The sequence below is a fragment of the Ammodytes marinus genome (assembly GCF_949987685.1).
Source record: "Ammodytes marinus genome assembly, chromosome: 11".
NCBI classification, from domain to species: Eukaryota; Metazoa; Chordata; class Actinopteri; order Uranoscopiformes; family Ammodytidae; genus Ammodytes; species Ammodytes marinus.
In genome coordinates this window covers 8,274,690-8,292,192 of record NC_137215.1, presented here as the reverse complement: position 1 = coordinate 8,292,192, position 17,503 = coordinate 8,274,690, and the positions used below count along the sequence as shown (strand labels likewise).

General features: G+C 42.6%; 1 protein-coding gene across 2 annotated transcripts; it reads right to left on the bottom strand.

Moving 5' to 3' along the window:
• Positions 1-6,879: 6,879 nt before the first annotated feature.
• On the bottom strand, positions 6,880-16,954 carry LOC307257258 (phosphatidylinositol 3,4,5-trisphosphate 3-phosphatase and dual-specificity protein phosphatase PTEN). 2 transcript variants are annotated; one of them, XM_080036431.1, is made up of 10 exons: positions 16,168-16,954; positions 12,259-12,343; positions 12,094-12,138; positions 11,952-11,995; positions 11,537-11,775; positions 11,109-11,250; positions 9,371-9,436; positions 8,615-8,781; positions 8,059-8,322; positions 6,880-7,700 (listed from the first exon to the last, which is right to left on the bottom strand). In XM_080036431.1, exons 1-10 carry the CDS (start codon positions 16,244-16,246, stop codon positions 7,515-7,517), a joined length of 1,317 nt encoding a protein of 438 aa, XP_079892557.1. In that variant the 5' UTR covers positions 16,247-16,954; the 3' UTR covers positions 6,880-7,514. The 2 variants fall into 2 exon arrangements, with proteins under 2 accessions (XP_079892557.1, XP_079892558.1); XM_080036432.1 differs by lacking the exon at positions 9,371-9,436.
• Between the last annotated feature and the right edge of the window lie 549 nt (positions 16,955-17,503).

The following is a 17,503-nucleotide window of genomic DNA, read 5'->3' as shown; positions in this document are numbered from 1 at the left end:
CAAAGTCATGTTTCCATCCATTGCAACCTAATTTCTAAAAAAAAATCTGAAATCAAGCTACCAGGATTAGGAAAAATGCGATACATAACACTACCAATATGTCGATTATTGGGAATTTCCAATATCGGGATGATGGTGAATATTGTCACTGGTGACTTGAAAAGCTATCTAGCTCGCTATCGTATAGCCTACAGTCCTATATTGATGTCCTGGTTTATTTTCAATTGCCTCAGGCGGGAGCTGCTTTCTTTCTAAACAAAATGTAATGTGACGTGATTTGGTTTTTGTATATGTTTTAAGATTTAGGAATATTTCGATGATCATCAGGCTAATAAGTATTTTGGCCAAGATAATCGTTACCCAAAATGTTTAGATCTTGTCAGAAAAAAAACCAGTACATTGCTGGACGTTGCAGAGGGGTTTCTGGGTTCACTATACTGTAAGAAGGCTTATTATGTTGCTCAACTCAGTACTCCAATGTGTCAGGAGTTTGGACTACATCTTCTTTAAGCACCTATAGGATGTACAGTATAGCCTATGCTTAAAAAAAATAAAAAATAAAGCATTTTATGATCCATAAAACACGGAAGCCATGAAAGTTTGCAGTTCAATTTCCAACTTTCCCTCTCCAGCACAAACACTAATATGTCTATACAGTCTTTTTCATCAGCCGTTCTCATATCAGTCATTTTCAGATAACGGTTCTTAGCTGGGAGAGAAAGGAGGTAACCGGAGGCTGAGCTAAGAGTGTCAAAGCAACGCGCTCCCTCTGTTCTTGGTGTATACTGTATAGGATGAGATGGGGATGAGGAGTGTGCTGGTAACTATCAGTCATCAGCGTGGGGATTACAGACTGTCATCAGCGGCCATATGCCTCATATTACCCTCCTGGTGACACTAGATGGAGAGAGGGAAGGAAGAGAGCGAGCAAGAGGAGGAGCAGGAGGATTACGCTCGCTCCAAGTTTTTTTTCAGGGTAAGAAGTCAGGTAGAGAACAGGGCCTGTCAAAAGCAAAGTCTGATAAATGAAAGAAAATTCGATGTGTGTGTGTGTGTGTGTGTATTCACGTGCACACAGAAACACATAAAAGCCCCTGAAGCAGGATCACTTCTCACCACCGGGCTCCGATTATTACAGAGGGCCAAGGTCTTGGTGTAGGAACGCGTGTTTGATTGTGTGTGTGTGTGTGTGTGTGTAGAACCCTATGGTAAAGCCTATATTCTTCTTTCAATGTTTTTTTTTGCCTCAGGCTATGCATGTTGACTTTTATTCAGTACAATTGATAGACATGCTCTTCATTGATCACATAGACAAAGAGGGAATATGTACTGTGGATGTGTCCATGTGTGTGTGTGTGTGTGTGTGTATGAGAGCCAGAGAGAGAAGGGGAGGGGTCAGTAGTGACAGCAATACAGTAAGTGTTTCCATGTGCTTCTCTTATTCATGTAGACACATATAAACACACACTGACAGGCATGCTGGCAAATCCATGTCAACACACACACAACAAACACACACACAAATAGAAACTGAGTTTGTGTGACTCATTAGGTGACTCAGGTCTTTACAGTAAAAAAATAACATCTGCAAACATTTACCGTACATTCATTAATAGTTGCTCCAACTCATTACGAGAAGCACTTTAATGGTTTTCCAATCAGATGCACCTTGCCAGCTGAGCTGAAACAAAATGCACGTCTGCCCTGCACGTATATAGGCTACACAGTGCTGCTACGTGTTTCCAAAACTTCTCCTTCTTCTTCCCAATTGCACTTCCTCATTCAATATAGTTCCTGTGTGCTATCGCCGGGCTATTTCAGTGCATTTGCACAAAGAGAGAAACCACGGCGAGCATTTGCTGAAAGTGGGCCCAAGTTCACTGCAGAGGAAAGGTTAACACTTTTGAGAAGCTAAAATGTTATACAAGGGACACCTATTGTATTCTTATTATGATTGTGTTTATGGTATAGGCCTATCCAGAATGAGTCTGGTTTATTATACTATGTATGGTAATGAGTCTGGTTTATTATACTATCTATGGTCTGGTGTTGCTTTTTGATCATGAAGCCTGAAAGAGATTTGTACAAAAAAATTATAAAATATGGATAACTATGATATCATTATAATCACATGCCGCTATCGTTTTAATATGCATCTTAATATTCCTTCAAAGAAAATTTGGAGGGGATTCCAGCTTTAATGTAGTGGATTTATTTTTGAAGAATCTGAGAGATATTGAAGTGTTATTAGCCTACATCTCTAGGTGTGGAATGGTTTCCATATTCCCGTACGAGTGACACAGCTTTATTCTTTATCTCATTCAAAGGCATTTGTGCCACGAATAAAAATGTCTGCGAGCATCATTACACCGGCATGCTCCAAGACTAATTGAGAGTGTTTGCTAGTTTTTCCCCCATCAGCCGACACAGCAGACCACCATGAAGAGGGCAGGAGAGGCAGGGGAGGCACTTAGTATGTAAAAAGACCATATGTGTGAGCATGAGTGTGGGCACGGAGAAATGATATGCCTGTGGTTCTGGCCTGGGCTTATGTGAGTCTGTGGGAGGCAAGAGTTTGACTGTGTTCACATACTGTAGTGTATTTGTGTGCGATGGTCTACACGTGTGGGTGTGTGCACTTTTTCCACTGGCTGTCACTCGTGCTGCTGCTGTGTGTGTCTTTGGTAACTTAGGCCGTGTCTGAACTGCCATACTAGCGTCCTACATCCTACATACTCACCATCTATATACTGCATACTCTCTACTCAAAGATCGATTGTGTATGCGAGCTGCGTCTAAAACGTTCTCAGTTGAAGTATACTCAAGCAATGAAGAATTTCTTCTTCTTCTTATAAGATTCAGGCAGTTTAGACACTGTTAAGCTTATAACCGCCCTCTACAGGTTAGATATTGAACTAGATTTTTACAGTCCTGTGTTCATCATCTGTGTTTTAGACCTCTTGTTTTATAATAATGATGTTTTGAGGCGGAGGATCCCTCCGACGCTCTCTGTCCGGCTCATCAGCACTCAGCTGTCTGTGGGTTGAGCTGGACGAGCCGCGGTGTGTGGGACAGCGATCTGTTCTGATCTCTCTCCACTATCAGACTCACAACACTCATTTCACTTAGTGACTCTAATGTTGTTAGGTATTTATCTTCATCTCTTATCTATTGTAAGAGTGTATGAATGACTGCACGTACAGTTGTCAGATCGCGGAACCCCAAACAATGTTGTTGCCTAGCAACTTGCTCGAAAATATTTCATTTTCCTGGGCGGGTAGAATTGACCCAGTGCATTGTGGGGCGGTTGAGTAGGAAAAGTATACGATCGATTCATACCCAAAATCTTCCCGGAAGTTAGTACTCATCCGGGAATTTCTCACATACCCAAACTCGCATACCCAACCGTCACATACTCAAATTGAAGTCAAAATGAGTATGAGTAGGACGTTAGTATGGCAGTTCAGACACGGCCCTACACTGCCTGTGTGTGTGTGTGCGTGTGTGTGTGTGTTTAAGCTTTTGTTTAATTTCTACTTCCTGTTTTATTCTTGGCCTAATCCAAACGCAACACAGCTGTGCAGTCAGCCAGAGAAAGAGGGCTTGGGGGATGGGTTGCCAGGTCCTGGTGAGTGCAGCCATGCTCTACAACTGCGACCAACAGATGGAAGGGAAATGGGGTTACCAGCTTGGGCTTATCTTCTCTTTGTAGGCCAGACTGACCCCCTCCACCATACTTCTCCCCACCCCCTCATTTGGTCATAATACTATGCTTAAATCTCCATATTTTGTTGTTAGCTTTTTTTTCCCCCTTTTTCACTGTAGTTTGAATGCACAGGCTATGGAAGGCCAAACCCACCAAATGAAAAGAAACAATAACAAATGATAGAAAGTTACATATGATGAATGCCAATGGTATAGGCTAAGTCAATATCGAGTCTTACATTTTGACATACAATCTAAGAATAGGCCTATAGTATTACCTTGACTGTATCATACCAGAAAGTGGTACACTGAAATTAATCTTTAAAATATTTGGTTTTTGAAAGTTGACGACTATCACAGGGCTAGTTGGTGAACATCTGTAACCGCTAACTTGCTAGCCAGCTGTGCAAGCGACAGCAAATCACAATGTTCAATGAGATTCATCCTGTTTTCTCTCCAATTGCATTCACCATTCAAAACTATGATGTTCAAAAAAAGGGTATTGAAATATGTAAAAAAATAAAGCTTGGACACTTTTTTTGCAGAGAATTGACAGCGGGTTGGATTCGAACCAGGTGTGCTGCGAGGACTTAGTATCATGAGGGGGACGCTCCAACCGCTACACCAATAGCGCCCCCAGCTCGGTCACTTTCAGTGCATAAACCAGTGAATCTTGTCTCTCAATACTGTCTGCAAACTCAATATATTTGTATTGCCATTTCCAAAATGGCAAAGGGTAGTAAAATAAATTGAATCAACTAAATTGATTTCACACACATCAGCCCTTAATCCAATCCCCTAAATGGTCAACACGCACAACTTGGCTTGCTATTGGTCAATGGTGCAAATTTGATGGTCAAAGTTTGACAAAGTGTACCTCTGTGTGAAAAATGTAGACGAATTTGCAATTACACTAATTGTACCGACTCCATTAGAATTAAGTGGATATGCAACAAACATGTCACTGCCTTAAATGATAGTGTAACCAGGCATTTAGTCTCTGATTGCTTTGACCTTTAGGCTACTATCTCTTAATATTGATCAGGCTGACTCAGAGAAGTGAACCAATTTGCAACACAAATGTAATTTCACATATCACTATTTCTCTTAATGTCAAAGCATTGTATAGTGTTTAATAATGCTTACTTATTAGGCTGGACGTATAGCCAACTATATGACCATCACAATGGGAGGGAAATTCAGATTTAAATATACAAAGCATAGCGAATATACAGTATTCCAAATCTTCTGTTTCTCCATGTGTGTCTCATTTCAGAAGCAACTAGCACATTGACATATTTTGAAGGTGCTTCAGACATACAAATGAAGCAATACTATAATGAAGCAATACTATTTTGATTTGATCAATATTTCATATGCTGCCTCTGCTGCCTTGTCTGTGTTTCTGTGTAGCCTATATGTGAAGATGAGAGCAATCAAAAGCAAAGCTGTAGCCTACACTCTGGAGCTCCTCTGAAGTCAGCCCCTCCTCACTCTCTTCAGGTCTGGCCTGCCTGTGATGAGCTTCTCTCTACACCAGCACAGCACATTCATTATTAATCTAGCAGTCTCTCTCCCTCCTCCTCAGCTTTGGCCAATTATAGGCGGGCCCTTGCGACTGCTGCCTGTCTCATTTGACGCTGCGCTGCTTTTGGCTTTGATGTCTCTATCAACACGAAAAGACCCGGGGACCAAGTCCTGATAGAGCAGAAGGGGATTATGAGTCTGCCTGCCTCTTGGGGTGGAAAATTGTTTTTCTTTTTCTTTCAAACATATATATGTTTAATTCATACTTTATTTTATTATCAGTACACTTTGGGCCATGCTTTAGACAGGGTCTCGCCTTCTTCTCACTGCTGCTCTGCTATCAGTGACACGGTGGTTAATCCTGTTACTCTTTCAGTCGGGGAGTCGCACCAGCCACAGAGTAGAGCAGAGTAAAGCAGGCCCGACGAGCACCCGAGGGCCCGGCGCTCCCCCCTCCCTTTCCTTCCTCTGCTAAAGACGCCTCCATCAACCAGCAGCAGCCTCTGCATGCAACTCTGATGCTTTGGTATGAGGTCACTCAACCTGCGTGCCTCACAAATGTTCATGCTTTTCAGTTCAGTTTCTTTGGAATCAAATCAAGAAATGGAACCTTAAAAAGGTTCAGGAGTGGGATTTGTTTACATTTGCATATCCTGCATTTAGTTTACAAAAAATATTTTCTCTACATGTAGAGATATTTTTCTTTGAAGAAAGTTTGTTTATTCAGTTATGAGAATATACCATAGCCAATGTTCACCTCTCCAACACATCCAAAGTAACATAGTGCACCATTAACTTGGTCGAAAATAATCTGTTGCTCAGTTGTGTAGGTTTACAGCCTACTTCAATTACCATATGTGTGCATGGCAATTGATAAAGATGCTCAGCTCCATGGTTGAGTCACTCATTTGTTCTAAGTGGGCTCTTCGCCCTAGGTTGAACTTTTAATAATAATCCTTCCATCACTTCCCTACCTTTAGGTCCCTGCCGCTATTTGCAGCACTGACCTTTAAAAGCAGGAAGTTACTGTTAACACAGCTCAAAGCAGCTGCATTGAGGACAACCTGCTCTACAGCATTTTACACATCAAGCGAAGCGCTAGTGCACATGCTCCAGTCCACACATGCTCCAGTCTATACGTCTATATGGGCCATAACTTAAAAAGTTATGGCTTAAGTTGACAGCAAACGTGTCAATTGAGAGACTGCGTCAGCCTCACCAGAATTCAAGTTGATAGTGCACAGCGAAAGGGAGAATATATTACATAAATCCTCTGATGTAATGTTCTGAGCATGACTCAAAGCACTGGGGAACCCCACGCATAAGACACATCTCAACGCTGATTTCTTTAAGAAAAGACAACATTGCATACATTTATTAGGGATGGACGCCAATTCCAATACATGCAAATCACCATTGTCCTTTAAATGTAGTGTCGACATTATTGCAAACACTTGTCTCCCTGCTGTTTTGTGTATTATATTTTTATTATCTTAGGATAAAAAAAAACATTAACAATTACATGGGATGCCTTGTTCTGCATAATTTAAGGTATACACAGTGGGAACAGGAATGGCAATGCTTTAGACATCATCACAGCCTCTTCATAACCCCTCCCTCCCTCCCGCCCACCCACCCCCAGCCCACTGCCTGCATGCAGTTTGCACTGCACAAAGACCAAAAGTCACGTGAGACAGCCTGCAAAGAGCACAAGAAGCATTCACAGTAAAGGAGGATAGTAAGGAGGATAGGATGGAGGGAGAGTAAAATATGAGGAGGAAAGGGGGAGGAGAAGAGAGGGAGTGAAACAAAGTGACTGCAGCACTGGCCTTGGTTTAGACAGGAGAAGGAGCAGCATAGTCCTAGTATATCATTCTAACTTCTCCCACACTTCAACTCCCGTCTCCTGATTGTGGTACTCTTTCCATTGTCTTTGACACAAAAAGTTTGTTTATATATGCATGTATATATGTATATACATATACGTATGTATATATATATAAATACATTTTTATAGCTACAGCACCTTTTCCCATGGGGCAACAGTGTCAATACCTCGCACATGGTACATGGCCGTGCCAAAGAAAAAAAAAGAAAAATAATAAAACAATATATTGGTCAGGATATTTATCTTTTTTTTCCCTAGAATTGGCATTTGACATGATGATATTCTATTGCCGCCTGGGGGAGGGAAGGGACAAAGGTTCTTCTTTTGAGTTTATATTCAAGTTTTCTCCTTTTTTTCTGGTGTATAATTTCTTCTTTTCCTGTTTAAAAAGAGTTCACACTTTTGTGATTTGCGTGTGCTGCTCTTCATCAAAAGGTTCATTTTCCGGATCAGAGTCAGTGGTGTCAGAGTATCGATAATGGTCTGGCTCATTGTCGCTAACGTCCGGGGTGACGGATGTCGAAGTGCTTGCCTCAGAATTCGAAGTATCCTCCACGGTTTTCGTAAAATACAACTTCACCTGGAATCGCAAAGTAAAGCAAACTTCAGTCTGTGCAATACAAATCATCGTAAACATATCGTACTTTTTCAATAACAATAGTTCAAACTACTGACTGATTTGAAAGTTAAGTGAGGAACTCATTCAACAGACTTCAAAAGGAGACATATTTTTTTTTTTTAAACATATTTGGGTATTTGGTGTCCCTACCAGCCCACAAAAGCTGGAAATAGGTGATGAAGAAATGGTAAGCACAAGAAAAATAAACCATGAAAAACCAATACCCCGAAAAAACGTATTTGAATCCAAAAATGAGCATAATGATGTCCCCCTATAAGATAACAATACTTTTATCCAGCTAACCAAGTTAAATCTTTACCTTGAAGTTTGGCGAGAAGTAGCGGTTAGCTTTGTCTTTGTTGGCCTTGTCCAAGTCGTTCTTGGTGAGCGTCAGGATGAGGTAGTCCCTGTCCCGGTCGCTGTCCCTGCAGCTGTCCCTGCACTCTGCGCTGTGCGGCTGGCCCTGGCCCTGGCCGCCCTGCTGGCTCTCTGCATTGTTCACCGCACCGTTCTCCAGCTTGTCTGCGCTCTCCTCTGGTCCGGGGATGAAGAAGGTGTTCACCCAGAAGTGAAACATCTTGTCCTGGGAGAGTAGACACGATGACACGGGAGATGTTATTCATAAACCAAACCGACAATATGTTAGTCTCTCAATAATCTCCGTCTTCCCCAACTTGTATGTGTGCCCAAAGCCCATTTGTTTTTCTACTGAATAAGTTCATCTTTAAAAACTCTAGCTAATGGTACGCCAACAGGAGTAAATTGGGGACTCCCTTTATCAATCATTAGCTCCCAGCTAGAACAGAAAAAGCCCAGTCAAATCAAATGCCCATTAATTGTCCTGAAACACACAGCAAGAAAACACCACAACTAACCTTCTTCATCATTTTATTCTGTTTATGGAAGAACTCCACTTTAATGTCTCCGCAAACTGGCAGCGGCTGGGGGAACTCGAAAAACATGTGCTTGTCCTCGCGCCGCGTGTGAGCGGGGTTCGACGTGTGAATCTTGACTTTCAGCTGGTAGACCACAAACTGGGGATCTACAAAAAGAAGTGTGGACATTGCACAGGGTGGTGGGGGGGGAGGTGGGAGCAAGATGGTGAGATTTGTGAGGAGACAAAGAGACAGAAAAGACAAGGAGATGAAGAGGAGGAGGAGTGAGTAACAAGGAGTAGGGAGTGAATTGAGAGCCAGACAGGATACCAGTGTTATTACATGAGTTTGAAAGAAAACAGCACAGCACACCAACACCACCATCTGAATAAGTAATATATATCAAAAGAATATATATATATATATATATATATATATTTATATTAAAATTAAGTTAGCAGGAAGGGATAGTTACAAAGCACACAATCTCACACCCAAAGAGACCCAGAACCAAAGATATTGGACCCTATTCTGATAGACAGTCACGGTTGGATCCTGGAGAATTGCAACACAAATTTGAACCCTTCTGTCTTCCTGTCAGGGTGCGGGTGGAGTTGGAGATGACATCATATGCCTGTAAGCTAGTCCTGTCCTGCTAGACAGCATGTCTAACATCAGAGTGGCTCATGTCTGGTGGATCTCTTCATCTTAAAGCAAATAAGTCAAATAATAATAATGGATGAAAGGCTCATTTACCCCAATGCCAATTTTTCCTGAAGCCCTGAGGGATCGGCTCGCTCCTGTTTTTAACGGTACTGTCCCCTTAAGAGAGAAAGAAGGACATGGTCACATACAGGGTCTGACTCGCCTGTCAGGGGCTTGACATCAGGCACAAACACAAGAGCTCTGCACAAGTATTTGAAGATACTTGTATCTACACAGCTTTTACTCATTAACAACATATAGTAACGTGGCTTCAAGGCGGAGATGTGAAACATTTGAGATACATAATGGGGAAGGAGGGTAGGGAAAACTTGAGATTGCTGACGATAACATACGGCCAAAAAAACATCAGTTATCCATTGGTGATTTTAACAAATACATACGTGTGATTAATAACAGAATACTTTACTGAGGTTGAGCTCAAACCTGAGGCTAGTAACAGGATGTGTGTGTACATATATTGAGATGTCACACTCAGAATAGGGCATTCTTTTTTCACGAGGAAAAAAAGCAAGGGGGGTTAGAAGGAGAGAGAAGGATCAATACAGTCATGGTTGTTCAGCACATTCAGGTGTTAGGGCGAAAAAGCCACAGAAATGAAGGAAGTACAGGCACTTATTTCTGACCCACTGTTAAAAATGGACACAATTCAGATAGAAGAAAAGCACACCACTGCGTTTCCTATATACAGTAAAATACACAGCTGCATTGACATGTTGAGAAAATATATTTGTATAATAAATATGGACGAGGACAATAGAAAAAATGTTGCTGGAACAAAAAAAAAAAAAAGGTCATTATCTGTGTAGGAACCTTATATCTCAGACACTTTCATGTTCGAGAACTTAGAACGTTAAAATCAGTGTTGACGTTGATCGCGTTTGGCATGTCGTCTTTGTGTCCGTGTCGTTCAGCTGCTGTTTGCCTACACACCATTTTACAGCAAAGTCTCACCACTCGAGCGCCGAACAAACACGCAGTCAAATGTAAATACTCACGATGGAGTGACGGAAACCAAGTACGGTGACTAATGCTTGAGTGTTGCACTACTGTGTGTGAAAAAAACGTAACGCTGACAAAACTATTCATCCCTTCACTGACTTTTAGTTACTTCTTGGCTATGTGCGAGTGAAGCACTTGAAACTCACACTTGATGTTGTGTTCACTGTCCTGTCTGGTGTGCGGGAGGACAGTTTACCTTCCTGACGCAGGGCTTTAAGTTCTGCGCTGTGTTTAAACTGAGCATATTGTAATTCCCATGCATGCTGTATTACGCAGCAGAACATGAACTGAAAGCAGAGGATCAGACTCCTTTCTGAGGAAGTTAAACAAATGAAATAATGACCTCTTTGCTCGACTTTTTGGTTTATGGCGATAGTCAAATTGCCAGAGGGAAATACATTACTCTTTCCGTGAGATAATATAAGAAAACAAGAGGAGATCTGATTCCACTTTATTTATTTTTTATGACACGGAATAAGTTGGCCTTGCCTTGACTTAATCAATGAGAATCTGCTCTTGTTGAAGCCAAAAAGTCCAATAGATACTGCAGCAAATTCAGCCACTTGATTTGGTTATAGCCACGGGACATGGCGACTCGGCTCCACCACAGATGACCAGTACTTGTGTTGTACGGGGCTAAGCTGCAGCGTGGGCGAGCCCTACGGTGCAGCACAGCACATCTGAGGCTCTCCATGCATTTGAACAAGCGCTGTACATGCCTACGCCCTGGCTGGGAGTTAAAAGAGTTGAAAGATGGAGGGTGACTCACTGCAGGTGCCCCCGCTGAACATGGGGAGAGTCTCGAACACCATTTTGTGGAAGAGGAGCGCCACCGGCTTGTAGTCTAGTTGGTTCTTCAGTAGGTAGCTGTAGTAGTAGACGTAGCGGCGTTGGCTCGGGATCGTTACTCCCTGCAATGACAGAAAGACATTTTAGAGATCCTGAATGTACAAAGTGTGTTCAAGTGTGAGCGGGTCCTTAAAAAGAGTGTTGAATCTTTTTAGATTTTAAACAAGGAATTTCAACGTTTCTCCTCTGGCTCTGGGAAAATGAAACTGGACAAAACGATTAACTAATCCGCAGACTCGATGATAATGAAAATAAGCATTACAGCAGCAGCCTTATTGGCAACAGTTGTTCTGGAAGAGATAAAGAGCTGTAGTGTTGGAGACATTGGCGTCAGAATTAACATCTCACCTTCTTGTCCCTTGTCCTGACTTCACCATAGAATTCGAGCGCTTCTTGGGCCTCCATGAACTTGCCCCGGTGGAGGAGATAGGCGCAGATCATGACTCCGGTGCGGCCCTTCCCGGCCTTACAGTGGATGGCCGCCACGTGATTGTCGTCCTCGCTGAGCCACTGGTCCAGGTCTTCACAAAACGGCTTAATGAGCTCCAGCTGAGGAGGGTTGTGGTCTTCGAAGGGGTACTGTGCAACTGATGCGTGAAGGGGGGATGCGGGCCCACGCAAAAAAGTGGTAACAAGAGAGGAGACAAAGTTAAAAATGTTGACATGTCAGTGGAGAACAGAGACATTTGGTGAGATGTTACCAGCATGTGTGTCATCAGTGTTGTTACAGGGGGGAAAACGCAGAACATGTGAGGTTGCCTACCTCTGCAGTTAAATTTGGCAGCATCGTAGTGTCTTTCTGCGCAGCTGAAATGGGAACAACAAAATGCAGTTTAGCGAACGCGCAGAGGAAGTTATTATGTAAAACAAGGCAGTTCAGGTGCTAACGATAAGGAAGCACTTACAGGTTGTAGATTTTGTAATGGTTTTTATGCTTTGAATCCAAAAACCTGAGTGAGAGAGAGAACATAACCAAATAAGAACTACATTTCTTAGACCAATATGAGATCAACTGTAAGAGCCAAATGAACAAATATTCTATAAAACAATGCTTTTCTCACAAAACTCACCGTACTACATCGTCTATATTGTTTCTGTACACGCCTTCAAGTCTCTCCGCTGGAAAGCCCATAGCGATGATGTTGGGGTATATATCTGTTCAAGCAGCGGTCAAGGAATATGTACACTGTTCTGGACTGTTGAAGGCGACATTAAATAAGCACCACATCTTTAACTTCAAGAAAAATATCCTTTCGACAGATCTGTAACTAGAGTAAATTCAAATGTATTGTTGTTAGTTTAAAGCAGCATATAAAGGCTTTATATAAAAAAGGATTGGTAATTACAGCACAATTACAAGACAAACAGCAGAGCATGAAAATGTTTCGGGCCAATGTCGATATGACGGTGTCATTTTAGATATGGATAGATGGGAGCACAGAGGAGGGGCACTTATCAGCCCGTCTGATTGTGTATGTGTGTATATGTGTGTGTTGTGACAGATGGCCTTGACAGTGAGAAGCAGGCAGAGAGGACGGGAGTAACAGCACTCCAGCATGAGCCAGGCCCACATGTGGGTGCACGAAGAGTCTCCGCTCCCTGACCTGCATTTATTTTTAGAGCCCAAAGTTATATTGGGATGATCGCAAATGTTCGGCTAATCTCTCTTTTGAGCTCAGCATGGACTCATTTGAATATCTGAGAGATGGAAACGCTGGCAACACACGCACGCAACAGAGAAGAAATCCTCTATGAGAACTTGCAGGTTGCACATGATGCAGTAGCAGGCATTTGTTGCGTTTCTATATACGTGATGGAGGAGGGCAACACTTCATGAACCACAAACACACACACAAACACATTTAACTTTAGGTTGCCCCCCTACATGTGCGTCACATGGCTACGCTATATCACTGAGCGAACCTTCTGCATTTCAGCGCAAAATAATGATGGAAAATGCCATCGCCAATTATACCGCGATATACAGACAAGCTTAAAAAGGCACACATCAGAGTCATGTTTTCAGTGAAAAGAATAAATTGAGTTGGCATGCATGTCTTTGAGGCATAGGCCACAACGCCTACCTGCAACTGAATTCTGCTCATCATCATAAGCTGTGGGATTTCACACTTTAACCACTGACTAAAGGCCAACCTTTTCTATCACTCCCTGTGACACGGTGTCAGAAATAGAAAAGATGGATCATTCTAATTGGATGTGTCCGTTTCAGTTCGAGCAGACCTCATTTTTCCAGTCAAATCACTTTTTAACTGGTCAGAAAAATTTGACACACAGATCTGACAACTCTGGTGAGATAGCATGGTACACACGCACAGACACAGACACAGACACACACACACACACACACAAGTACCTACACATGCAAAAGAAAAACCTTTTTCGTGCTACACACAGCACACGAAAGCACAGTCCACTAGTGTAGAAAAATGTAGGGAGTCAAGAACTAGTTGACTGGTACAAAGATTAATACTATTCAAGATGATTTCAATAGAACCCTGAAAGAGGAATTCAAGAAGTGCCTTATTGCAGCTGAGGTTCGCTTAACAGACCTTGATGCATGAATTCATCAAGCTCCAATCCAGCTAAAAGCATTATGTCTTATGCCTAGCTCACTACCGAGTAGCCTATCTGTACACTGTGGCAAACTTCCATCCATTAATGCCTCAAAGACCTAATTAGGAGCCTTATGCAGGTTTTTCTATGTTATTTGTTGGGACACTCTAACCCTTGGACATAATGGCAAAGAGATTCCAGTCAGACTATTATAAGTGTTTTTTAAAAAGCTCCAGAGCTCCCAGGAGAACCTCAGCCCAAGGCATGGGGGGGGGCTTGGTCTCTGCAGCTGGGAGGAAACGCACATACGGGACCCCCGACGGAAGCTCCAAGTAGGAGCGAGGGGGGGGGGAGGAGAAAAACTGCCGTTTTCAGGCACGCCTTTTCTTTAAAGCCTTGGCTCTATGCATATGCCAAATCCACACAGTACGAGAGAGAGAGAGAGAGAGAGTGGGAACCGGCGAGCAGTGAGAGAGGAGGGGGTGGGGAGGACAGGAAAGGAAAGGAGGGAGAATCAGAGTGGGAGTAGTAAAGAAAAGAGCAAAGGAGAGGTGGTGGGTTGAGAGGGTTAGAGAGGGAAGAGAGCACTCAGACAGCAACACTGATACAAGATCACTGGCAACTATTTTAAGGGCAATTCCCAGAACTGTGATACTGCATTACATAACTGCAGAGAGCCCATATTGTTTTTAGACACCGTGCCAAAAACGATAAAAAAGGGAGAGTTCGAAGGAGCCCACATCAGAACAAGAGGAGACTTCAAAGCATAAACAAAGATGCCACTTTTGAGTGGCGGGCTCCCTTCACACCTGCACAAAGCTGCAGCATCCCACCACTGACAGTCATGACACAAGCTTTACCACACATTAAACCAGGTGAGCAACATCTGATCAAACACTGTGATGCTTTCGCTTCTGCGTTTTGCTTCACACATAGGTCCCAGCTGACATCTCTGCCTGAATTCAGTTATGTGTTATCTAAGGCAGCATTGAATCAAGGTAACTAGCACCAGTTTTACAATACGAATAGACAATGCTCAGCAATGTCATCAAGTTAATGCAACAAAACTGACGACAAGAGGAAATGATGTCCTCAAATACCAAAAAGGCCTGTTTATTTTTCGGACACACTGTATGAAATGAGATAGGGCTGAAACAATCATACATCAATGATGTATCAGCCAATGAATCGAATAGATGATCAATCATTTGGTCTATTCAGTTTAAAGATTCATTTCACAATTTTCCAGAACCCAAGTTAACGTCTTAAAGTGTCTTGTTTCTGCCGCAAAAAGATAATTAATTAAAAAGAGCAAATTTCACATTTGTGAAGCCAGAAGAAGCACATTTTTTGCATTAAAAACCCTGAATCGATGATCAAAACCTGCTGCAGATGTATTTTGTTCTGACCTAATCAATAAACCAATAACTTGTTTCAGCTCCGTAACCAGAGACGTCAACCTCTGGACTCGAGAAGGCAGCAACACATCCTGATACAAAGTCATTAGCAAATCCACTGCAACTATAACCACAGCCTACTCTCTCAGAACCGCCACATTAGATTCGGCAATTAGGTGACCGTAGCAAAATACATTGGACAGTGGTCAGACCTAGTTTATCACCTGCAAAATAAGCAAAAGCACCGACTATAGCACCAGCGATACTGCATTGGGGAACCGGGTCAACAATCAGTGGTAATGGATGAGAAATGAGTCCTGCAGGGGGGGGCCCCGAAATGGCAATTCTTAAATGTGGAAATGATTGAAAAAGAGTGGGGAGACAATAACATTTTAAAATCGTTAATGAATACTCACCAATAGAGGACACAGGTGAGGGTGAGCTTACATCAGGGGCGACAGTCATTTCAAGTATTTTCATCATAAACCAGAAACCTTCCATATAATTGAATTGTATATTATCTATCAAGATGTATGTATAATTTAAAAAAAAAAACTAAATAGGACATCATGAAATAAAGAATAGTGGACACCATCTTCCTGCCTTTAAACGCAAAGAAGAAGGGAGAGAAAATACCCAATGCCATAATTTCACAATCTCAATCTGGGTCCTACGCTTGGTGAATGGTATGCAAAGAAAAATGCTTCATGTCTATATATTTTTTTTAAACACAGTAGATAGTGTCCCCTTGAACGGGGTTTTCCAGCTGTAATATGACTGTGACATTTCTGCGCGCTGGTTTGACAGATCCACCATCTTTCAAACATGCTGGGTGACAGACAGGCAACGCTAAGTAGCGGGGGGAAGCTAACTATAACCTCACGTTACTCCGCTGACATTTTCTGGCACCAGTTTTGCTACTCGACGTTCAAACTATCGCACATTACCATTGAAAAGGGGTTCCGGGTGCTGTGGGAAAAACACACAAAGAGGCGCAGGGAAGGATACATGTTAAGTCCAGGTCGAAGCCATCCTCTTGATATCTCCTTTTGTTCCGGCTGACCATTTCTTTTATAATCGCAGCCATTGTAGCAGGTGACAGGAGTCTATACGGGGGGAAATGATGGAAACAGGGTTTTCTAGTATTGGTGTGCCGTCTGTCGCAGTCAGTGGGTCTTGCTGCTCCTTTCTGGATTTTGCAGGTCCCCCCCTTTGCAGAGACGTGCTAGCCCGCAGAGCTAGCAGTGGCTGTGGGTTAGGATTAGAAAGGCTTCCTCTGGATCATAAAGACGGGCCTTGCTCTGCTCCTCCGTGCAGGCCCGACTTTCCCCCAAATCCTGCAATTCGTCTTGCACAAACACGCCTTCCGTCCACGAATAAAAAACACATGCAGTTATCCACGGGGGGGCAAAAACACCTTTGGATGCCAGACACGGTCCAAGTTGACGGCCGAGGGGATTGACAGCGAGAGGATATAGAAACTCACCGGTTCCCGAAAAAAAAACGTATCCAGTCACTCAGACGTAGCTAGCTCGCTAGCTAACAAGCTAGCTAGCTGCTAGCAACAATAGCTAATGCTACCTCCGCTTTCGACCCAAAAGCCTCCTAACGATTCAACATGGTCGTCGACTGATTGCAAAGAACACATCTGGAAAAAAAGTGACAGGCTCCACCTTAAAATGTATCCTGACTATACAATTTAGAAATGTGCGGAGATTGGTTTGACAGCTCCGTCCCGGGGAATCATCTTCTTTTTTCGCCGCTCTCGCTCCAGCTGAACTCAGGCTCCCGTCATGGCCTCCACCGAAGGAAAAAAAGAAGGTAGAGCAGGCTGGGATTTTAGAACAAATATCCCGCCGCCTCCATGATATAGTCCCTCTCTATAATATGAATGGGCAAATGCACTAAAAACAAATATTCCTATAACAACTTATCTTAGATGCTGTTGAACAACTCCTCAAATGTGTAATTGTTTTAAACCGCAAAAATAGTGCCACATTAGGAACTATATCTTGCTCCCGGCGGAAGTATAAAGTGAGTCCGCATGCGACGCTCCCTTCTGTCAAAGTGATCACGTGTGGCTGTAATTAGGGAAGTTTCCAACATAATGTCACTTTTCGCGGTTGTCATTTGCAGGCGATAAGACATATGGGTGGTTGACGTGAACTCAAATCCAAAGTGGAAAAAAATATATTTCTAAAATGCATGTCAAATGACATATAATTATATTGCTTAATATGTGAATAACTCAAAACTGAATATGTCCCTTTTTAATCCATTATTTATTTAGCATTTTATTAACTTTTTTGTGTGGCAGTCCTAAATATTGTCCACCGGTGTGACA

Coding starts and splice junctions, on each gene's coding strand:
- LOC307257258 (XM_080036431.1), bottom strand. CDS start 16,246: ATGGCTGCGATTATAAAAGAAATGGTCAGCCGGAACAAAAGGAGATAT. Junction 11,996..12,093: donor CATTACAAAATCTACAACCT/GTAAGTGCTTCC, acceptor TTCCCATTTCAG/CTGCGCAGAAAGACACTACG. Junction 8,782..9,370: donor CAGGAAAAATTGGCATTGGG/GTAAATGAGCCT, acceptor TTCTTTTTGTAG/ATCCCCAGTTTGTGGTCTAC.